The 24,981-nt window shown below is 38.9% G+C and overlaps 1 protein-coding gene across 1 annotated transcript; it reads left to right on the forward strand.

Moving 5' to 3' along the window:
• Positions 1–23: 23 nt before the first annotated feature.
• Positions 24–24,711, forward strand: LOC142374065 (poly(ADP-ribose) glycohydrolase). The gene is made up of 17 exons (XM_075457572.1): positions 24–591; positions 684–772; positions 855–1,600; positions 2,084–2,206; positions 2,769–2,855; positions 3,165–3,239; positions 6,716–6,808; positions 7,540–7,694; positions 9,374–9,453; positions 9,571–9,631; positions 9,745–9,820; positions 10,961–11,108; positions 14,728–14,806; positions 15,267–15,375; positions 22,307–22,412; positions 23,538–23,666; positions 23,909–24,711. The coding sequence occupies exons 1-17, from the start codon at positions 476–478 to the stop codon at positions 24,082–24,084; spliced, it is 2,448 nt and encodes an 815-aa protein (XP_075313687.1). The 5' UTR covers positions 24–475; the 3' UTR covers positions 24,085–24,711.
• The last annotated feature ends 270 nt before the right edge of the window (positions 24,712–24,981 follow it).

Below are 24,981 nucleotides of genomic sequence, written 5' to 3' on the forward strand. Positions count from 1 at the left end.
TGACGTCACATACACACACGGAAGTGTTGTTTTGATGTTGGTCAACGTCGCCGGTGAACATTAGCATTTCTTCTTTAATACTGAAAAGATCGGCTGTGTATTTTAACAATAACAAAAGACCAGCAAATGCTATTATACAGTGGTTCTAATCATTTCTGTAATAGACAGGTACCACTCTATACACTGTCTACTTAAATGCTCACGTTTTTCCAGCTCACGATTCTTTTTCGGTAGTTTTTACAGCCAGTTGTAGTATAAAGCTTGTTAGCATTTATGCTAACAATAAGCTTTGGCTGACTGAGTTGCTACTAATTCTGTCAGCCTGTCTTTTGGCAGTGATTCAAGGCTGAATAGGAAAGAATAGAAACTGTGATTTTCTTTTATTATTTTTTTAGCAACCCTTGACTAGTTAGACTGGAAACTATGTCTATAACTTAGGAGCTATTGTGTGCTCTCCTGAGATACATTGTCATGTATGGCTTCATTCGGTATTTTAAGTTTTGCTAGACAACTGAAAAAAGAATTGTCATTGAACCGAGTCTGGACAATACCAAAGTCCCCGTTGTTTTTGGTGTCTGCTCAAGCTGTGTTGTGAGTTCACATGTACTATTTCTCATGTTTAATTTGCTCGTCTGATCCACATTAGTTGGACAAGTCTTATTTGCTGCTTGGTTGTTTTGTAGAATGACTGCATTGACAGATTTTGAACCATCAGCAAAGAGACATAGAGTTGGGACATATATTCCAACATCACATTCGTATTCCCATAAAGGTACTTTGTTTGATAATATCAATATCATACAAGCAGATTGTGTGACAAACAATTTTTAAAAAATGTATTTTTTGTTTTTTAGGGCCATCTTTATATAGTCACAATACAGGTAATGTGATTATACCTCAAGAAGGAAGGGAAAATAGAACAGAGACCAAGATGGATACACCACCAAAGACTGGAGCGGGTGGTTTGCGAGGTGTAAAGACAAAAGGTTCCCTTCAAAGAACCGGACCCAAGCAACAGCAGAAGTTGAGAAATACTCTTGAGCGGTGGTTAGTCAAGCCCTCTAAAAGTCAAAGGACAACTGAGGATTGCCAAAACCACGATAATGTAGATATGACCGATGATGATGGCTTTCAAAGCACTTCAGCTCAGTCTTTAGATAGCAGAGATGCTGAAAAATCTGTTGTCTCTGATACGGATGGAGAAACCCAACCCTTAACCCCACAAAGCTTGAATCAAGACTGTCCTGTGTCACCAGCTTCTGTGGATTCTGCAGGGAGTGGGCTTATACAGGCCCTCTCCCGCACTGAAGATGGATTAGAAAAGCAAGAAATGGAAAGATGCTCAATAAACTCTGAGGGCTCTGCCAAACACAGTACCAAAATAACAGACTTCTTCTCAGGTTCTTCATCTCAGAATTTACCTGTAAGACGGAGCGTGCCTGATAAGTCTTCAGAGCAACAAGATGCAGACAAAGAAACATCATCAGCTGACGTCAAATGGCTGGGGACGCCAATCAGTGAGCTAAAGAGAATGCCAGAATGCGGAGGGGTTCTTCCTCCTCTAAAGAATATACCTTACCAGCACACTGTGTTGATAAGGGTAGGAGCACTATTTTCTTTTATATACTGTACAAATCACAGCAAAGACACAGTGAAAGTGTCTGATCCTGTCACAATTTTAGAATTTTGAATAGATTGTCAGAAGCAAAATTAAGTCTTGTGTATTTCAAATGAATAATTTCAAGAAGTTTATCAATGTTTTCATGCTCTTGTGATAATTTCATTGCATGTACAGAAGATTTAATGCTTAATTCAATAGATCATTTAAAATATTGATGATATTACAAAGCTTTTAACATTATGAAGGTTACTGAAAAGTGTTACTTTTTATTGTTATGTGTGAATCCAGTTTGTAGTTTGAAACAAGATCCTATGACAAAAAGAACACAGATTTATCTTGATAATCAAAATTCTGACTTGAACTTCTTTGAGTTTCTGATATATTTTACTGGCGACATGGCTCATTTGTGTGCATATGTGTACTGCATGTGCTAATGTAATTTATTTTGGCTCACATTCACAGACAGACCTTCTTCAGAGAGGTAACATTCCTGTTCCATATCCTACTAAGTTTATGGATACCTGGGACGATGTCCATGTCAAGATGCCCTGCTCCAGCAGCAACTTGTTTCCTGTAGAAGATGAGGTAAGCATTCAGGTGTTTATAGACCTTCCATTATAATAAACGAAAATCAAATACCAAAACCAAAGAAACACCAAAAAAATTAAAAGCATTTTAGTAAACAATTGTGAATATAAAAGTATATAAATGACATGTTAAAGGATGTTATCAACTGCATTTCATCTAACAAACTATACACATCTTCTGTAGTACGTGTCATGTTGTCCTCGCATATGCCTGACTGAACACACACGCCAGTACATATTTGGTTGAAATTAAATTCGAACTGAAATGCTAATTCAAGCTATCACTTAATCTCTTATGGTAAAATGTTAAAAGATACTACAAGTCATGGTGCTCATACTGTATACGATGTGGATTATGTTTTTAAACAGCAGCAACAGTAATGTTAATTTTGTTTATATCTCTTCCTCTGCAAAAACAGCCGTATGGACAGTTGTATAAGGCACAATTAAGATACATGGGTCCAACGGTGTTGTTGTATAGTTGCATGTTAATGGATTAATAATATAAAGCTGAACTGAATTCACACTGCAGAGACCTAACACTGTTTATGCTTCCACAGGAAACACAAGTACTGCAGAATAAGAGTCGGTGGGAGCTGATCAAGGAAACTTTAAACAAGAATTTTGAAAGTGCACTTGAGTTGAGGGCAAGTATATATAATAAATTTAAGTATTTAATATATATGCTCTGTTTTGATGTAAATTTCGTCTGCCATCAATTTTCCATTGCACAAGTTGTCTGGTTAAAGATTTCCTCCTATAAAGATTAGATCAATCATATAAGGATAACTAAAAGCAGCATAGACCCTTTAGGTGTTGTTACTAGACTATGCCATAAGATGGCATCATAGGTCCACAAACAGAGAGCTACACAGCCTCAGAAGTTGAATCTTTGAGATGATTTGTTGTTTTATACACACATATTGTAATTGTGAAATGTTTTTGTTTTGTTTCAGAAAGCAGTATTGAAATATAGTGCCTCACACGCCAAAAAATGGGACTTCACAGCATTGCGTTTGTACAGCACTGAGGTAAACATCATATATTTAAATGTGATTACAGTATATTGAATCCCGCTGATCCCACATGCATTTAAAACATTTTATGTTGATCGGAAAAGTAATCTCTACACTACAGTGGATACTGGCATATAGGCTTGTAAATACAAAATATCTTAAAAGATTATCTGTAGACTAGTTAATCATCAAGTGTCCAATTATGACACTTAATCCTCAAACAGAAGGCATCATAAACTACATTGGTGCTTCTCATTGACCTGGTATATAAACAGCAATAAACTGCTATGTGAATAAGTAGGTTTGTCAACTTCACAGCTTCTTGTGCAAAAAGTAATCTTTACAGCTATGCAGCCATTTTAAAAAATTTGTTCTGCTCTTCTGTAATGTGCAGTCATGTACGGATGCTTTTTGTGCCGTATAAAGGGTCTGACATGTAAAGTGACTGAGAGACAAGCTAGTTGCTTTATGTAAGAAAAAATAAACCACAGCTACTGAAAATACTTGTTTGAGGACAATGCTGCCAGACGAGGTTTGACTAGTTCCATGGTTGGTTGTGCTTTATGAGGACAAAAAGATTAAAATTATAGATGTATTGTGACTGGTTCAATTTGGTCTCACAAATACAGAAAGAGAGAAATTTGATTATAGGGGTTATTTATTTATTTTTTTTGGCCTTTCTTACCAAGATGATGCAACAGCTCGCGAGCCGTATTTCATGCAAGTTGGTGGAGAGTTGGAGTTTTGTTGAAATTGCAATTAAACCATAGTCATTAGTTTCAGATGTGTTCTGACTGCTCTAAATGAGGTATAGTCCAACTTAGAGGTGATTACCTTTTGATGCTGAGGATTTCCTTCACCCCTTGGTGGAGGTATTCAGTCTCTTGCTGCTTTTTATTCACAATTGTTTGTCTACGCTGTGACCTAACATCAAGTAATCATGCAATGTAATTCACAATGCAAACTAATTCCATTGAGACCACATAGTTTTTCATGCTATTACAAATGGAGGGCTAAATTTTAAGGTCTGGTCTTTATATTTAGTCTTTTCTCTCAATCATTTGTTATTTTTGCAACAATAGATTAAATAAATTATGTACAATATTAGAATTAAGTCAATTTGTATGTGTATTGGGTGATGTTTGTGGGATTTTTGTTACTTTTACGCAGTGCTTAGTTATTTTCTTTATAGCCCAAGACCTAAATAAGCAGTAGATGGCCCTGTGCATTGTTGGTTCATTGGTCGTTGCTCAGATTCACCAGTGTCTTCGCCAGTCTTGCCATCCATCATCTGTTGTCTTAATGCACTCTGCGTCATCCTGTTTGGAGATTCAGGCAGGGCTGAATGTCTGGACCATTAAAGGGACAGGAATTTTCCATTTCAGATAGCTGTATTTTGACATGAGTGATATAAGAATTAAACCTGATGTTATTGAAGCACTCAGCTGCACGCTCAATGATACTCGCGTTCCACATGGAAAAGTGCATACAAGGCCTTATTCATGAATGTCAGTATTTCATGTGTTTGTAGTACACAAGAGCAGTAATGGATTTTGCGATGGAGGGGAATATTGCAGCCTTAACAAAGAAAAGTGGAAGTTTAGAGAAATAATTGAATCTTTAAACAAAAGGTCACATTTACCGACTTGTCAGAAATGAAAATAGCTGATATTAGATCCCAGAAAATGCTTTATTCCAGCCATGTATTGTCAAATCAGCTGTGTGTTCCATGTACTGTGTGTCATGAATTATGTTGTTATAGGAACTCTTAGACAGAACCTAGACTCAGTGAGAGGCTGTGGCCACAGGCTAAGTTTTATTTATTGGTGCAAGATTGGGAATGGGATGCATTTACCTGCAAAATATCAAAATTATTAGATAGAGTTTGATTTAAGTGAGGGGCTTTGTTAATTACAGGTAATAACTGTCTAATACGATGGAGGGTAAGAAGCCACTCGGTTCAGTCTCCGTAATATATTATAAATAATCTCTTATACTGTCTAGATTGTAGTGTTTGTTATTTTTGAATAGAAAAAGTAATAATAACAGTAAACTGTATTTTTTAGCACTCTTGATAAATGTTACAAAGTGCTTCACATAGCTATAGATGGAAATAAAATAAAGTGAAATCACCAAAGGCTCTCTGAAAAGCAAATAGTGCATATATAATGCAGATACAATGTTGCACATTTTGTTTCTTTGTGACTTCTTCGCAGTTACTGTGCCAGACTGTAGCAGAACGATTTTCACTGTCAGAGTAAAGTAAGCATGAATAGCAAGGAGTGACAGCCCAGGAACCTTCATTGAATATTCATACCAGCACATATTCCTTTTGAATAACAGAACGGCTGTTCATGGGCGGTTTTGGTCTGTTAATTTTTCTTTCAGCAGCACAACCAGTTCTGTTTTTAAAGTTTTGAGCACAAAATCTTAATTTGATAACGTCACCCATTCCCATACACACTCACACAGACCGCTTTATTGCTCAGACCTTTTGGAATACAAACAGGAGTGTGAGTTGCGTTAAAACTGTGTGGTAGCTTTATTCTTTATTGAAATCCCCGATTGGTGCCACTAGGTCTACTCTTCCTGGGGTCCACGGCTCGGGTTTCTCACCTCTCACATCTTACATCTAACTTGATTGCTTTGTCAGTCTGGTGTGATGTACAGAGCCATATCTAGTCATACAGACAGTTAGCTCAGCTGATTTGATGCACTGTCTTCACGCACTGATTTAAAGAGCTTGCCTTATATTACCTCAACTATATCTGCTGTTTCCCCCTGTCAACTGGCTTCATTTATTACACCCATAAGACCAGTTTATGATGTCAGCCAGGTCGTTACTTACGACAGTGTTTAGTCAGGCTTCCTTTGCCATGATATAAATATCCAAGGCTAAATCGCCAGCCAAGGCTCCTTGTCTCAGGCAAACACTGTCCTTTTTATTTCAAGCATTTGGTCATTTGCATCTCTTCCAGGAAGGCTGCTTAATCAGTTGGCATGGCTGTGCAACCTTGAAACTGCTTTGTGATTGATCATTTTGACATTTTGTAGCCACCACAGCGGGCGATACCAGTAGTATATATTGTCTGTTGACTATAGAATGAGTCACGGATGGTGAATTTGTCGCTTTAATATTTGGTTGTGGTGTTATTATTATAAATGAACTGTCCAGCTGAACTAAACCTCAACTTTAATCAATCCAGATTGTACAAATGAGAGCTTATCTGTTTTCTCGTCTTGTTTTCCGTCTGCATTCACAGGGTTGTAGGTTCGATAGTTCGATGTTGTCCCTTTGATGTTCTGCACTGCTGATATGTCAGCACTATTCTTACTCCATAACATGAAACGCTGTGCATGATTTCAACATTTTCGATTAGACTTAATAAAATGTATGTGTCTCGGACTAATCAACCCAGACAGCTAATGATGTCACAGCTGCATTTTTTGGCAAAACAACAAACATAAACAAATCTGTTGCTCTCTCCAAGGTCTTGGAGCCTGATGCTGCTGAACATCTGTTTGACTCCCTACTGCCAGACATGGTGCAATTAGCACTGAGAGCATCTGAGCTCTGCACAAAGGTAACACCAATATCTAACCAATGGACATAGACACACTGGTGCGTGACATAGTGGGTCACCATTGCAGGCTGATCCCAAAGGTTACGACACGGCAAACAATCTTGTGAAATTAAATAGTAATAATTTCAAATTGCTAAGCAACCAAACGAGCTTTTGGTCATCTGGGTGTTTAATCTTATTTAAAAGGTTTTTGTGTATTCATTTGACCAAGCAGCCTATCATAGATTTTTATTTTAAATTTGTTTTATTTTTTATTTCTAGACTATTTATTTAACACTCAAAGTGGGACATACAAATGCATAAAATATCCAGAGAAATGTATGGAAGGACGTTACTCTGTCAGAAAGTTTTGTTCTGTATTTTATTGTGTTGAAAGTTTTATTTCACCCCTCTACAATTTGACTATAAAATCCACCATTTCCGTTTTATCTATGACCTTTCTGTCTAGTATAATGTTTCCCGTCGGCTTGTTGTCTTGATGTGACATGCTTCTGCGTTGTTATTGCAGCAGAGCTTTTTCATATGTGTTGTTTATTTCTAAACCCACATCTATGTTGGCATTATGTGCACAAGCTTGAAAGTACCCTGTTTATAATCATAGTGGTTGTTTAAAGCAGCACAGAGTGGTTCCAAATTGCTGCATCTATGCAGCACACTTTTATGTCTGTTTTGTAAATTGACGAAATAAATAATTTTGACCTTCTAGCGTTGCACCGCTGTTTCTCCTCTAGCCATTACCCCTCCTGAAAGCAGGCATGAACCACTCCATCACCATGTCTCAGGAGCAGGTGGCATGTCTGCTCGCCAACGCCTTCTTCTGTACCTTCCCTCGACGGAACACTAGAAACACTGAGTACCGCAACTACCCAGACATCAACTTTTTCAGGTAATATGTGGACGTTGGCACTCTAACTCAACGTGTTTAAAGATACGGAATCAGGTTGTAAATTATGCTTCAGTGACAACAAGTTACATCTTCATCAAGGGATGCTATAATAATTTCTCCCTTACCATTTTATCCTCTCGCTGGACAATAAAGTATTCAACAATTTATTCTGTTAATGTGTTAATTAGCTGGTACCGTGTCTCCTGCTTATTCCAGGACAACATCTCTTCATCATCATGTTTTGCTGTAGTAACTGGGAGTTTTTCCAGATTTATAAATATCTTTCTTTTTGTTAACTAGAGCCATTACACTTGACAGACCTTTGGGTATTTTCTTCATCTCTGCAAACTTTCACTGTAGAACTTATCAATGAGGATGGTGCAATGTAAAATCTGCATGTAGATCTCTGCTCAGTCATGTCCCCCTTATCTGATGGCATCGCAGTGTAATTACCTAAATGGACTTGGAAATTAGATTAACATCGAGTCAGATGACTGCTTTTGACAATAGAGACGGCCACTGGCTATTTTGTAGGAGGTACTATTTTCAATCACAACAAAATTTAATTCATGTGAAGGTTTTTTTGTAATTTGAAAGGAAAGTCAGTGTCATCTTTTTCTTTTTTGTTGCCAAAAAGTCCACTAAATCACCAAATAAGTGCAAGCCGGACATCAAGTGCTGAAAGTGCTTTTTTTTTTTTATTGTTTGCTTGTGCTAATGGTACCAGGTGTTATACCAAGTGCAGTTACTCATATAGCTATGGTTATATCATAGCTTTCTACACATCAGCACGAGGTGTTTTGAAGTTATATAATTTTGTAATAATTCTCTTTTTCCCCAAAGACTAGATCGCATTTTGTTACTAAATGGCTCCTGCCGCTAGTGGCTAGCTTATGTCAAAGAGATTTTCCCTACGGACTACAAGAGGCATGATTGCTTCTAGGGGCTACTCTGACAAAAAAAGAGAAATGAAAGCTGGAGTTGAGTTCAATGAATGACTTTCTCAGCCTTGAAGGGCTTTCAGTGCACCAAGCTTTTGTCAGTATTTCAGTTCCTTCCCATGAAATTTTCCTCCTTTTCATTGTGGCATGTGAGGTGGGCTCTGGGGCTCTTTGTAAAGTTAGCTTTAGAGAGAGTTTGTGAGCTTAATGCTTAGAGTGCATTCAAATCTATCCACTGCGCCTCTCTGGCATCAGCTTTGTATGTAAGTATGTGTGTTACAACCTTTTGCCTCCTGAGGACACTTTTGCAAAAGGGACACAGGGCTTCCTAATGTATCCCCAGAGAGGGATCCCTGTTTCCCTCTCTCTTCCTTTTTGTTTGAGTGCTGTGAAATGGCATGAGTGTCGTCTTGTGATGGCCAGCCTGGGGCAACATCGTTGTCGTAACAGCGAAGGAGCTCCTACATAATCGGCTAGTGACTAAAAAGGAAGCTGAGTGAGAGATGAACTAATTCATGTCAAAAGTTAAAGCCTGACTGAACTCACATGGCTAAAATGGAGGTCATGTGTCCCTACAGCACTGGTTATATGCAGGGAGAAATCTTTGCTGGTCCCAGCTTTAGTTTGTTGAGTTGGTGGAAGGCTGAGTTTCCATGTTAAACCATACTGGGTTTTATGTCATAATGTATAGCAGCAATGAATGAATGAATGTTATCCATTATTTCTCGTTGCCTGCAGGCTGTTTGAGGGCTCCTCTTCAAGGAAGATTGAAAAGCTGAAAACCCTGATGTGCTACTTTAAAAGTGTCACAGAGCAAAGTAGGTGGTCAGATCTAATTTTAGTGATTCAAGTGAAATGTAGCAGTATTGCCATCTTATTCTCTTGAAATAAGACACAGAAGAGACTTTTTGACATTTTTTTTGTTTGTCCCACAGCGCCCACTGGACTTGTAACATTCACCCGGAAAAGGTTGGATAAGCCACCAAATTGGAGAAGGTGTGAAAAAATGAAATGTTGAATTATGTTAAATCACATGGCTGTTTTGAGGAAAGCAAAGATCCATCACCTTAGTTATAGATGATAACTGGAAAACAATCTTCATGTTTCAGCTCGCAGACTCAGCTCACAAAACTTCACATTGCATGTGAAGGGACCATTGAAGATGACGGTTATGGCATGCTTCAGGTAAGAAAAGCTACAAGGACTGTACATTTGTAGAGAGACGACATGATAGTGTGCTGCTTAGGGACCTGAATTTGCAGAAACTTCTTTTTCTTAAAGGAAGTGTTGGTCAAGCACATCCTCTTTTCCCCCTGTTGAAGTCAGTCACTGTGTCACCTCATTGTGGAGTCTTCCACCCAGAATGCTTACTCCTGCTGAAAGGGCCTTTGAGGGAGCCTGTGACATGCCAGAGGGAGTGTGTTCTGGGACTGGGGTCGAGGCTTCTGGCCCTCTTCTGCTCTCTTTGTCGGCCGTGCTTCCTCTGCACTGTCAGAATGGCCCGCTCTGGCTTTCACCTTTTGTTTGCCTCCACTTGCCACAAACTGACAGTTGATGTACACACATGGCCAGCTATGGGGCACGCTGTAGCTCCGATTGATGGATGCTCTGCTGGGGTGGGGGTAAGGTTGAGGCACTGACAGCTTGTCAAAGCAGACTTTGGAGGCTGGCTTGCTGTCCCTGTGTTGAGTGACCAGTTTGGGCAGATTTGCTCTCAGGGTGCCCATCCTTTTGTAGCATCTTTCTGAGGTTGTTATGGGGCTGGTTTGGGCTGACTATAAGCCAATGAGTAACAACTGTCAGTCCAGAAAATTTGACATTATATTTTCCACTTGGCTGCTTTCAGACTAGAATAATCAATTGTGTCCAGGCTGAAACAACAAGATGTGAATCATAAACAGTCTGAAATAAAAATGAAAATGAGTTTAGCAGTTTATTATGACTGGAGGAGGATATTTACTTGCACGGTGGCACTGCTCTCTTTGATTTGATATTTCCTACTGGCAGCCGCACACTTAAGTGTTGCTCCCAGGGAGAGCTCAGAGCTCATTTTGGCACGGTGGACAGATTGTCTGAGTAATGCCAGCACCTCAGGCCACCTTCCCAATCAGCTTGTCACAGATTTTGTCACAAATAGAATAAAAGGGGCAGAGATGTGTTTTTCTCTTGTTGTGCAAGATTGGGAGTTTTTTTTTTTTTTTGACTATCTGAGACAATCTTACTTTTAAACTTTTTTTTAAATAGCAATTTGATCACATGACTGAAAATCCTTATGGATGTTCCATAATGTTTCCTTTCTCATCAAACATCTGACTTAATTTGCAGGTCGATTTTGCCAACAAGTTTGTGGGAGGAGGAGTCACCAGTTCTGGCCTTGTTCAAGAGGAAATCCGTTTTCTCGTTAACCCCGAGCTAATTGTTTCTCGTCTCTTCACTGAAGCCTTGGACCATAATGAATGTCTCATCATCACAGGTCGGTGAAAACAAACTCTCCCCCGTCTGGTTAATTACATAATTATTTCCACTAAATGATTCATACTGTTCAATAATTCACAAATTAGTCCTTTGATCCAGATCAGATCTGTAATGCCCTTTTCTCACACTGAACCTATAATTTGACAGAAGAAAAATTGTGCGCCTTTCTAGTCAAACACAGCATGGAGTACACTTTGCACAGCTTCAATTTACCCCATTCGGACTCTGAAAGACACTGAAGGATGTTTATGGCAGTTGTTGTGTCTGTTTTTTCTGTCTGCCCTTGTCACAAGCTTCCTTTTGATTGGCTGCAAACAGTCGAGTAGGCTGATGGAGACTTGGCTGTGCTGATTGCTCTGTTGGGTTTTTGTCTTGAATTATTCCCACTGACTATACTTCACAAGTGAATGTTTACCACAAACAAGGCTGTGAGACGCCTGTAGAGACCCAGTAACAAGAGGTAGACTGGAGGGGTCCCTGCAGGAGGCTGATGGCACCTGTCTGTTTTTCCACCTTTTTAAATCTATCTTGTCAGGACTGTTGTCGCAGTTTGATTAGGTCTGACGAAGAGGCTAGAGAACCAGTTTAATATGGTACAAGCTAGTCAAAACAAAGCTAATACACATCCAGTTGTAATTTTTGCAGCATTTGGTTGCGTTAATATATATGTCTGCTTCATTGTTTTTACAAAAACATGGCTCTTTGGAGCATGTGCGGAGTGCCTAGGCCTCTAGTCTAGTTGAGTGTTCACATGCAGTAAAGTCGTACAGTTTAGTTCGAACTGACATGTTTACATGCATTTTAAAAGTCCAGTTTTATCATACATTTTTTCTGGTGTCATGTAAACATGCTCACTGGATACACAGGAGCTCTCATAAAGGCTCGTGTTTTACTCGCTTCTATATCATCGCAACCTAAAGTTTGTTTTATGTTTCAAGTAGGGCTGCGCGATATATTGAGAATTTATCTTTTTTTGCATTATCAGTATGCTCAATATCAATATCCCAAAGACATCTTTGCTTGAAATAGCACAATCAGGGTGTATTAATGATTAAAGGTGTTCCACTTAGAAGTTGCTCTGCTTTTGTGCATGTTCTGCAACTAACCAGCATGTACAGCTGCAGAAGTGTAATGCAGCCCTTGTTAAGATACCTAACATTAGCACTATATGTTAAAGTTTTTTTTTACATTATCACAATGATATAAAACATTGTTTTCTAATATTGTGTAGTCTTAGTTTCAAGAAACGTTTCTTCAATTTTCCCCTTAAAATACATTTGTTTTTCCTAATAAAACACAAGGTAGTTCATGGCAAATTTTAGGGTTTATTCAACTTATTGTGTTGGTTTTACAGCTTTTAAAAATATTTTTTACTCTCACCTCTTTGACTTGCACAGATTCGAGCAGAAAAAAAGAAAGAACAATAAAACTGTCTGTACACAATTTGCCTACACACAAAAAGAAATTCATCAGTAAAACAGCTAATTTTATGTTTCAAACGTGAACAATTGGAAATGCACGTTCTTCTATTATACGTATCAAAAATGCAAATATCGCCCAAAAAAAAAAGCCAATAAAAACAGGAAGTGAGACATAAATGACATAACCACCAAACATACCGCAGCTCCCCACTTTTGCAAAGTCACCTTCATATTGCTTGTCGACCATCTCTCCCATGCCTCCACTTACACCACTTAACTTTATTACTTGGGCCCAGAATTAATTATAGGTGGAAGACCGGCCCAAGAGCTGCTCCACTAATGGACTCTACCATTCCATCATCTTTATTAAACCAAGCCTGTATCCCTTGTCCCCTGTTGTAAAAGTCCAAGCCTGAGCTGCATTGTGGTTATGTGGTAAATCATATCCCCCCGTGAGAGGTCTTGGCATACAGAACCGTTTCTAATGGATCGTACCGCTGCACTGAAATTCACAAAAGTGCCCCAGCTAATTGGATTTTCCCTGATTATTAGATATCTGGCTGCCATTGTGGCGGTCAAAAGTATAAATAGCATCAAGGAGAAGTCGTATGATTCACTGATGGCAGTTCTGACCAGAAGAAAACAGCGAATGCTCGATCTAAGCAGGAGACGGGTGCCGGGGGGAGTTTTTTTCTCCACCGTGTCCAGTAAAACAAGTTCTAGCTTTACACTATGAGCATTATTCCTGTTTAAAACCTTGGAGTTTTTATTGTGTGGTTCCTGTAATTATAGACAAATACACTTTCTGTATTTTACTGTTTTCTATTTCTTAGATGAAAAACTGTTGTGTTACTGTTCGCTCGCATTAAAAAAAAAAAAAAGAAGGAAATAAAGCATTAAAACTCTCATTGTCTTGCCCAGTTGAGATATTCTCCTGACCTTTCAGTGTCTGGTCCACCACAAACACGAGCCTCTTCGTTTTCATGCATTTACACATGAATGGAACAACCTTTGGCATATTGCAAATCGTACTTCCTGATTTTTATTGTTTGTTATTTAGAAATAATTCCGGCAGCCAGACAGGTCTTTTTCAGGCCAGGTTTGATCTACTTCCATCTAAACATAATTTTCAAAAGGACATTTAGCTTGCATAAAAACATAAACATAATTCATTGTTTTCCTTAAGAATGTTCCTTTCAAATGCAAAAATGGTTAATTTTAGAGTTTGTTCTTGGAGAACCAATAAATGTCAAGTTTATGCAAAATAAACACCAATAAAAGGCCATCTTTTTTCTTGTCAGTGGTGAATTTTTACATCTGATTAGGAATATAACAACATTATAAAGAGCTTTGTATTCAATGTTTGGAAATGTATGAATGTAAATGTGGGTGTAACCTGAGACTGATCAGAATCATGAACAGTTGTTGCCGCTTCACCTCAGTATGACTGTTTATTTTTGAAGTATCAGGCGTTAATTTTACCAGCCATTAAGCAAAACAATATTTTGACAATCCAAAGTCTGCGCTTTGATGGGACTGAAGCTTCTCAGTTGTATAACTGAGATGTACAATGCATAACATTTCTTTGTCTCTACGTGAGCCAATTGTGTTTTATGATTGGCGGCAGCAGTTTTGTTTCGGAGTCTTTCTCTCTCTTTGCTTTAGAGACACGCTGTTTGACTAGAATAGGTATTTCACTGTCTTATTAAAGTGATTTTGTTGATTACTTATAGAGAAAGGTTGGTTGATTTAGTGGACAGTCCTGTTTAGTGGAGTGAGCTGCTGTTGAAGCCTACACTATGAATAACCTGGGTTATTTATTAGACCTATGCATGAAGCATCTCAGCAATTGCTCTCAACAGCCAGGTACTAATGAATGTCAATGAATTGTTAATGTTAATTTGTGGCATATTTTACCCATAAAAGAAGTTAGTTGATATCGTTGCTTTTACTTTGTGGCTGTTATTACAGTAAAACTGACACAAAATGAATGTGTATATTAATACAAGGCAAGGCATGTCGAGGCGAATTGATTTATTTATGTTCCTGAAGAGTGTTTTCTTGCTCACTGTTCAGTTTTGCATCTCAAGCACAAGAGAAAGCTGTCTTCAGTTCTGATTATGTTAAGAATAAATTCTGATTTATGTGTTTCTTCTCGCTTGGCAAGGAAGCTTGATTGATGTGTCCTTCTATTAGGAACTCAGCAGTACAGTAAATATACAGGCTATGCTCAGACCTACCAGTGGGATGGCAGCTACCAGGACACAACTCCAAGGTATTTAATGCATATGCACTTAACTTTTTAAGATAACCAATAAAACCTATGTTTAAGCCACTCATTTTGATTGGTTGACTGTTTGGTTTCCCACCTCAAATCCGTTAGATGGATGATGTTCACATGGGGTTTCTTCTTGAGCTACAAATAGGTTGAAGTATTTGTAATATCTCACCAGCTACGGATAGATTATCTGCCTATTACCACTAACATTTCATCATAATGTTAAACATGAAATCTGTCTAGTATTCTGGTTTAAGTTTAGATTCTAATAAACGTTTTGCCTGCTCAACATCAGCATGCTAGCCTGCCATTTTTACTCACCATTCTAGTCTATACGTGTTTTATTATATCCTGTAAAGCTTTTTATTTCTCTCGTAGAGAACTTGCAGGAAATGATGCATTGACTTGAATCTACTCATTGTGTTGTGCTAAAACAGTTCAAAACCATTCTTTTCAGTGATGCCTGGCAGAGAAGGTGCACGGAGATAGTTGCCATGGATGCTCTACACTTCAGGAACTTTCTCGAACAGTTTCAACCAGAGAGAATCAACAGAGAACTTAACAAGGTTATCTTTTTTCTATTTTTTTCCCCCTTTTCTTGTGTCTCTCAGTTTCCCTGCTTGGCATGTCATAAAACATGGATACTATATTCTGCACTTGATATTAGTTTGGATGAAAATAACAAAAGGAAACTTTATATCTTCATAAAGTTTCATATATTAGTTTCATGTGGCGAAAGCTCTCAGATGTTGTGTTTTGATCCCCTATACTAATGACTCCATATCATTTTATGGCAGCCGTGAATGCTCTTTTTATGTACATTTCATTTTGTGTTTAGTTTGCGCTGAGTTCGTTTTGACTCATTTTTACTGTTATTAGGATTATTATATGAATTATGGTTTAATGTCACACTGAGAAATGTCTTTTGTTGAGAATTAACATGATCTAAATCATTATGCTGTTCATAATGCCCAGAACAGACTGGAATGAACATCTTTTTAAACAGGAGTTTTTCCATATATGTCATCTTCCTGGAGGATAATGCCTATTTGTAATGAAAAAATCAAGATGTTGATGTTGTCAGGTCAGCTGTCAAAAAGCATGGAGGAGTTTGACAGTTCTGACAAGGGTGTGAAGAATGCACCAACACGAAGATCAATCCCCTTTTGAGTATTGTTCAGTGAACTGTCATATTTGCCCTTTCACAAGAAGAATTTATGGCTGGTCAGGATGGGCACGTACAGTTCATTTTCACTATGCATTTTATTCCAATGGGAGAACGAATAATTAGAGACCACTCAGGTCTTTCATTTGACCAGCTTTTGACATAATTTTTAATTCTGCTTATAACCCCCCTGATCTGTCATGTCAAATGCAGTGGGCTGCATATGTGGGTATTTTTCAATTATTAATACATACAAGCCACACCCATTTAATACCAACACAATTGAGTGAATAGGTGTGAAATGGCACAATGATAGAAATGCATGTGCTCCCAAGCCAACCACCACATTTATTGTTTATTATTTATTATGCGAACAATCCATGTGTGAAAAGGATGAGGTGTGCTCCCTGAACCACTCTTTCACAGTTTGAGCCTTTACCTTTGCCTACATGTAACGTAGCAAATGTTAGTTAATGCTCACAGGGTGGAGACTGCTTTCGGCAGTACACTGCATAATGCTAATGATTCATATGAGTACAGTGTCAATGTACAGCTCAACCATTCATTGGTTTTACATTTGCCTTTCTTTTTTTTTTTATGATTCACTGTTTTTTATTTATGAACAAAATCCCAAGATGGGAAACAGGAGCATTACAAATCAATGATCAACACCCACCCACCCCACCCCAACCTTAGATACACATCACATGACCCATTAGGTCATAAGCGAAATAAAAGAAAAGAAAAAGTTAAGTTACAATTAACAGTAGTCAAGGCATGTATTTTTTACCTAATGCTATAATGACATCAAGTATCAAAATGTAGAAAGAGAAAAAATAAATAAATAAATAAATAAAAAATAAATAAATAAATCAAAATAAATTTTAAAAAAAACACACACAAAAGAAAGCATGTGAGACATCTCATTGTGCATGATTCGCCAGCAAGTCTGTAACCCCCTCTGCAGTTCTTTCCCACATTTGTATTGTTGAAACTCTTGCCCCATGGATTCTTGCAGTAGAGAGTTCCATCATTATAACATCTTGAAAGTACAACAACCATTTTTTAACATGAAGCTTGTGTGGAGGGATCCACCTCTGAACAATTAGTTTTTTTGCTGCTGTTAGGCCTGCAAGCCACACTTTTTGCTGTTTCTCTGTACATTCAAACTGTGAGTCATCATTCAGTAACAACAAACTTGGTTGTAATGGAATCTCTATTTCTAATAATTCAGATAGGATTAAAGTTACCTTTTTCCAAAAAGACTTAACCTCTTCACAATCCCATACCATATGTTTATAGGTACCTGGAATATCTTTGTTACATAGACTACAGCATAGGCTGTTTGTGTGCTTCGCATGAAACCTATCAATGGGCGTCCAGTACGCCCTGTGACAAAACTTGAAATGGATCAACTGGTGATTAGGGTTCTTTGATGCACTGAAAACATTATCCCATACCCCTTCCCAGTCTATAGAGTCTGTCTCAAGATCGCTTTCCCACTTAGCTGCTACAGAGAGGGTAGAGTAAGAAGATTCTAAGAGCCATCGATATGAAAAGGTGACAAATCCTCTGCAGGGAGAAATTCGTAATTTATAAATAACAGGGTGGATTTGCACATTTGAGTCCCATGGTACTCCATAAGCACGTAGTGCTGACCGCAACTGGAGATAGAGAAAAAATGAGGATTTAGGAATATCAAAAAGTTGACAAAGATTTTGGAAGCTCATCAGTCCATTCCTGTTGTATATATCACCCAGCGTATGAAGACCACAAGAAGCCCATGAATGAGATTGAAAAGGCATCTTACCAGAAGTCAGACCATAATTATTCCAGAGAGGAGTGTGCGTGTGTGCTTTCTTGTCACATCTAACCTGCTTTTCTATTCCTCTGAAATTTCTAATTGTATACTGTATTATGGGACCAAAGTCAATATGTTTAGTTTTAGACAAAGTGGAGAATAATACATCTTGGAGCCTTATAGGATGCACCAGGCCTTCTTCAATCTCCCTCCAGGAGGTTGGTGATGTGTCTAACCAAATTTTCAAAGGACGTAATTGGAAAGCTTGATGGTACAATTTGAAATTTGGCAGTGAGAGTCCTCCATCATCCTTGGCACGTTGTAAAGTGGAGAAGCGAATTCTAGGGTGTTTCCCATCCCATATAAACTTACGTAAAAGAACATCTACTCTTTTCCAATAATCAGTTGGAGGTGGCAGTGGAAGCATCATGCTAATAAAATTTATTCGGGGGAGGACATTCATTTTTATTACAGATATTCTAGTTTGTAAGGAACCTGGCATTTTGCTCCACGTAGCAAGGTTCTGTTGTACATCTTTGAGTATTTTTTCATAATTACACTTAATAATTTCAGAGAGTGACGTCTTAACATGTATACCTAAATAAGTTAACTCTGATTTTACAGGGATCACGGAGGGTATTACAACCTTCCTGGCCATGTTATTGAGTGGCATTAATGCAGACTTGTCCCAGTTAATTTTATAACCAGACATAGCCTCAAATTCATCAAATATGGGTAGTAAACCGTGGAGGGATTTCTGCAAGTCTGACATATACAAGATAATATCATCCGCGAACAAAGATATCACATGCCTCGACCCTTTGATTTGGATAGGTGTAATATCCTGATATTGTCTGAAAAACTGTGCGAACGGTTCAATGGACAGAAGGAACAAGGCAGGAGAAAGAGGTGAACCCTGACGTGTTCCTCTATGAACTGAAAATGGATCAGAGTGTAAGCCATTAGTGCATACCATCGCTGAGGGGTTTCCGTATAGAACTTTAACCATATCAATAAACTTGGGTCCCAAACCAAATTTATCCATAGCCACCCATAAATAATCCCAGCTGACTGTGTCAAACGCCTTGGCCGTGTCTAGTGATAGAGCTGCAGCCGGGGAATCTGCCTCATGAGAATGATGAATAATATGGAGCAAGCGGCGTATATTATCTGCAGCTAAGCGTCCTTTCATAAACCCTGTCTGATCAAAATGTATGAGTTTCCCCATATAATTATCCAATCTTGAGGCCAGAACTTTTGAGTATAACTTTAGATCAGAGTTTATTAAAGAAATAGGCCTATAGTTGCCACATTCAGTCTGATCTTTGCCTTTCTTTGGTATCAGAGATATGAGTGCGGTATTCATATGGTCATGAAAATGACCCTGGTCCACCGCCGCATGTATGGCCTCCAACAATACTGGGCCTAGGCTGTCCCAAAACTGTATTAACAGCTCTGGAGGGATACCATCGGGTCCAGGTGTTTTCCCCCTGGTCAGACTTCTCACAGCTTTAAGGAGTTCTTCCAGAGAGATAGGCTTACCCAATTCCTCAGATTCTGTTTGTTCTAAACGGGGCATATTTAAGGCATCCAAAAACGTATGGCATCTGCCCAGTTCAAATGATCCAGTAGGAGAATACAAGTCTTGGTAAAAAGACTTAAATAATTTATTTATTTCTTTTGGATCAAAAACTAGTTCCTTTCCTGGTGACCTAATAGAATTTATGGATGCATATTTCTCACTCTGTTTTAATTTCAATGCAAGAAGTTTGCTAGGCCTACTGCCATGGAAGTAGTATTTCTGTCTAACTCTGTGTATGAGGAATTCTGCTTTTCTTTTTAATATATCATTCAGTTCACGTTTGGTTGCTGTTAAACTATTTTCTACTGACCGACTATAGCATTTCTTAAGTTGAACTTCAAGTATATTGCATCGTTGCTCCAATATTTTTACTCTCTGAGTTCTGACTTTATTTAAATTAGATGAAAAGGACATACAAAAACTCCTTATAAATCCCTTTGTAGCCATCCAAACAAATATAGGATCAGAGACAGAGTCCCTGTTAATGGATAAAAAGTCAAGTAGTCCTGTTTTAAATGCAGTAAGAAATGTTTCATTTTGCAAAAGGGTAGTATTAAATCTCCACCTCTGTGATTTTGTAATTTTGATCCCCACATCAATTTCGACTTGAACAGGATTATGATCAGATATTGTCATTGGTAGAATAGAGCAAGAATGTACGGCTGGGTTAAGAGAATGTGATAGGAAAACATGGTCAATTCTGGAAAAGGTTTTGTGACTAGAGGAGAAGAATGTGTAATCTCTGACATCTGGATGGCGTGAACGCCATGCGTCAAAAAGATTAAGGTTGGTTAAGAATGCATTTAGGCCACTAGATGCCTGATGTTGTGCAGCAGACACTACATGAGAGGACCTGTCTAATTTGACATCAAGCACTGCATTCATGTCGCCTGCAATAATCAACTCATATTCTGAAAATGATAACAGACTGGCTGAGAGCCAGGGGAAAAATGAGGCATCATACACGGAGGGCGCGTATATTGATGCAAAGGCGATTTTCTTCCCTTGGATTGAAGTACAAATTAAGGACAGACGACCCAGGCCAAAGTCACTTTGATATGTCATTGTTTTCTCAATAACCAGATCTAGATTCCGTTTAACTATAATCATTGAACCTTTCGTTTTAGATAGAGCACTGGAGGAAACAGCGATTTTGTATGTTTTATCCTGCATGCGCGAAACGTCCTCTATCTTCAGGTGAGACTCAGTAATGCACGCGATGTCTACATTGTGGCGTCGCAGGAAGCCCAAACACTTCACACGCTTTGTTTTGGTATTAAGACCTTTAACGTTCCAACATAATAATGATAACTTAACCATTGTCGTCCGATATTAATCTTGTGTCCGGTACAAGAAAGTATTTTGAGTCATTGATCCTGTATCTAAGGTTACCTCCCCCCAGTACCCTCCCACCCCCCCATCCCCCCATCCCCCCCACAACTGTCTAGCACAGACCCGTGTAAACCACATCACGTAGTCAAAATCCTCATCTCACTTTCCCCATAAACACAAGAAACATTAAAATAAGCCCCATTATTAAGTAGTAGCCGTCGTATAAAAAAAAAAGAAAAAAAAGCTTATCATGCGAATGAGTAAGAAACAAGACAAAAAAAAAAACAACAACCTCAATGTAGGTTCTTTTTTAAAAAAAAGAGCTGATTTAACGTGAACCTGAATAGCCTTCTGAACTGAAAGCTCCCATATAAAAGGGTGAATATGTCATGCATGCATTATGATATGCTTACGAATACTTGCAGAAATGTTCAACCTTCGCCATCCTCGTCTAGAACTGGCATGCAACACAGTCCAAGTTCAAATCAGTCAGTGGCAGCCGATGCGCCTTCCTCCATGTTAGCATTCATATCCATGCCATCCCCGCTCAGTGCAGGGAACGTTAGCATCCTTCTCGGGGAGCTGGTCGCTCGTCTGGGTAGCTCACTGCTGAACTTCTCCGCTTCTTGTACTGTCCCAAACGACAACTCCTGGCCTCGATAGGAAACTCGTAGGATAGCAGGGTAGATCAGGAATGTAGATAAACCTTTCGCCCATAGGTCCTTCCGCACAGCTTTGAACGCTGCCCTCTTGTCGCTGGTGTACTTGCTGTAGTCGGCGAAGAACAGCAGCTCCCTGCCCTCGTCCACGATTGGAGTGTTGTCTTTCCTGGCCCGTCTGGCACCCTGTAGAATGGCCTGCCGATCCTGGTAGTTTAGGACTTTGAATATGAGGGTTTGAAGACTATTGGGCTTTTTGGTGGAGTAGATTCGATGTGCCCTTTCAATTTGTACGACTTTTGTTCCAAGAGAAGGGATCCATTTAGGCAGCATTTCCTGCAGGAATCTGATGGCGTCTCCTCCCTCTCTGTTAGCTGCTAAATTCACTAGCCTCACATTGTTACTTCTTCCCCGATCATCCAATTCTGCCAGCTTTTCTTCAAGCCGTTCCACGTCAGTTTTGACAGTAACAAAATCACGCTTCAGCCCCCTAGTTTCTGCTTGAATGCGATCCACTTTCTCACCAAGGCCTTTCATCGCTGTCATATGTTCCACCAAGTCCTTTTGTAGTGCATTGACTGAGTCTTTCACACCACGAAGTTCGGTATGAAGAACCCTCTCCACCATAGCCTCCATTCTGGCTTGTTGTTGCTCAAGTGCTAGCAGGATAGTGTCACTGCTATTAGCATCCATGCTCGGCTTCAGACGTTTCCCATTGGGAGAAGTATTTGGAGATGGTGGCTTAATTTTGTTTTTCGACATATTTTAGACTGTTACTCCTCCGCCGTCGATTAATGTTAAATTTTAAATTAAAGGAGCCCGTAAAATTGGTTAAATTTGGGGATTTGTGAAGAGCTCAGAATTTTCTGACCATCGTGCTTGTCGGTCCCACGTGACCCCCTACATTTGCCTTTCTAATATACTGCCCTCAATATTCTCTTTGCTTACCTTCATTTAGGCTTACTGTGGCTTTGCTCGCCCTAAGGAGGAAAGTCAAAATCTCTTTGCAGTGGCAACAGGAAACTGGGGCTGTGGGGTCTTTGGAGGCGACACGCATCTCAAAGGTAAGCGCAGATGTAACATTGACGAGAAAATGTCTCAGATCATCCTGGCGCACTTGGCCATATAATTGGACTCTTCTCCTCAAAAATAGCTAAATGAATTTCACATTGAAAAGCTTCAGCAGAGCAGTATCGGTATCCATTTGTCTTCTGGGAATGCTTTCATTTACTTAAGGCCTATTCGTTGCCTTCCTTCTATTGATCAAATGACAAAGTTAATATGTTGCATTAATAGTGAAATTGATCGCCTACTTTAGTTCATCAATCTATTACAGCTTTCTGTCTGCGCCTTGTGTCAGTGTCCCTGAGCAGGGAGCTTAAGGATTTTTTTTTTCCATGGTAGCTCTGCTTCTCGCTCTCTGTGACTTAGATCTCTCGGTCTCAGAAAGAAACTGCACATGCATCAGTGCATATTTATTAAGTAGCCACAGCAAGATACTGCCCTCTAATAGGCACAATCACCTACTGTCTGCTTAATGACATGCCTCTGGGGAAGAGCCTTATAATTCAGATGCTGTTCTCTGGATTTACTTTCTGTGCCCCCTGATAACCACCAGGTTTTTTTTTTTTTGTTGTTGTTTTTTTATTAACAGGAAAACTGTTGAAACTGAGCAGGCGAGAAAAACTGCTATAATGTAGATGTAGATTCAGCTTAGCCCTGTTTTTAGAAGTGTTGATTCAGTTTTCCTCATTACCTTCGCAGTGTTCCAACTTTAATTAATTAGCAGACATATTTCCAGTCTCTTAAAATATTCACAGCTCTCTGGGGCCAGTCCTGGCTTTTCTTTGTAACTGATCCAGGGTTCTCTGTGGGGGTGAGACCTATTCCCCTGATTATGTACCTTCTACTGTACACGCTATAGAGACCTATCCAGCTCAGCCTTCAACAAGACACAAGCAACTGGATGGCCTTTGTTGCATTTTTACAAGCAAAGAAAATGTGAGGAAAAAAAATGGAAAAAGAGATGTTAATTCAATTTGTATCTTTTTTAACAAACTTTACTGTATCATTTTATCTTTTTAATAATTAGTCATTCATGTTTGTTAACCTTCTTAAGGATGAGAATCATCAGTATAAAATCCTGGCCGGCCCATGTAGTGCAGTGAAACTGTCTTCTCTTTCTTCAGCTCTGCTACAGATGTTGGCAGCTGCAGAGGCGGGCCGAGATGTAGCTTACTTCACCTTTGGTGACAGCCAACTCATGACAGATGTCCACCACATGCACTCTTTCCTCTCTCAGAGGAACATCAGTGTTGGTAAGGCGAACAGATATCCTGTCTGCTTCTTGTTCCATTTTTTCATATTTTTTCCCCCACTTTTTAAATGCTTTTTCAAGGATGTGATTCTCATTAAGTTTTATTCATAATGACATGATCTCAGGAAACAGTTTAGAACCAATTATTAATCCTCTAAACTGTTTTTTTTTTTTTTTTTTGCCGGAGCATCAGCCCACGATATAGACTAGACAATTTAAACAATCTTCTCGTCTCCTTCACAGGGGAGGTGTATGATCTTCTGGGGCAGTACTACAGCTCAGTGTGCAGAAGCTGCCTCGGTCGTCGCCCCGACATCAGCCTCTACTCCTTCATTTACCAACAGCTCAGACCATCCTTGGCGCCTAGTGACTCCAAAAGAGGTTCAGCCAGACAGCACGTACCCACAGGCTGCCATTAAGGTCATGTGGCTGATGAGTCTCCATGCCTTAATTTCCGAAAATAAAACATTTGATTAAATAAAATAGTCTCACTCTGCCTATGAATTTATTTTTTGATTTGTTGTTTTACTATATGGCGCAGTGTATTAACCAAAATGAGTCTTGACCGCCAGTTGCAGAAAATTAAAAATCTAGCATCCAGATCCGCTTTGAACAGCTGAACTGTTCCATAGAGGGTGTTTAGTTATGACCCTGTGCTGCTGTGTTCATTTTGCTACAGCTTGTAATATGGCAATAGATTGAGCTCCAATGCGACCCAATTGTGATTGTAATGGTGAGGCAAAGGTTGCCATCCATCTTCTCAGTTTGTCATGTTGCCTGTTTTTACACCCACAGATATCCAGCCTAATTGAATTGGCTGTCAGAAATGAAGCTAAAAGAAAAGAATAACAAGAATAGTGTTTGGAAAGCTTGAAGCTCCAGAAAGCGGTTGTAACTTAGCAACAATAATGAGCTGTTTTCTTAATTTTTGGGAACATTTTTTAATTCTTTCCTGAATTTGTTTGCACTTTATTGACTTGATTTTGTATTTTGATGCGGATCCCAATGTAAAACTGCTGTTTGTTAGCCTGCCTCATTGTTTTATAGCAAGAAATTTTTGTTTTTTGTTCTAAATAAAAGCAAATGTTTTAAGCAAATGTATATGTTTCATTAAGCAGCCCCATACAAATGGAGCCATAAATCTCACTGATGTGTCTCAGAAAAAATCAGAATGAGGACTTAATTTGGATGTTACGGACAAAATGAGTTTCCCCATTTGCATTTCTCCAGCTTCTATATCACCCTTTCACTTGCAATTTAATAAGGTCACACCTTTTATATGAAGTGAAAATGACACCTCATTAACTAAAGAGTAG

Source organism: Odontesthes bonariensis, chromosome 23 (genome assembly GCF_027942865.1).
Source record: "Odontesthes bonariensis isolate fOdoBon6 chromosome 23, fOdoBon6.hap1, whole genome shotgun sequence".
NCBI lineage: Eukaryota > Metazoa > Chordata > Actinopteri > Atheriniformes > Atherinopsidae > Odontesthes > Odontesthes bonariensis.

What these genes read in the sequence shown, in the direction of transcription:
- LOC142374065 (XM_075457572.1), top strand. Translation starts at nt 476, where the DNA reads ATGGCTTCATTCGGTATTTTAAGTTTTGCTAGACAACTGAAAAAAGAA. An exon ending in TGCGTTTGTACAGCACTGAG is followed by an intron (nt 3,240 to 6,715) that starts GTAAACATCATA and finishes GCTCTCTCCAAG; the next exon opens with GTCTTGGAGCCTGATGCTGC. An exon ending in AGGCGACACGCATCTCAAAG is followed by an intron (nt 22,413 to 23,537) that starts GTAAGCGCAGAT and finishes CTCTTTCTTCAG; the next exon opens with CTCTGCTACAGATGTTGGCA.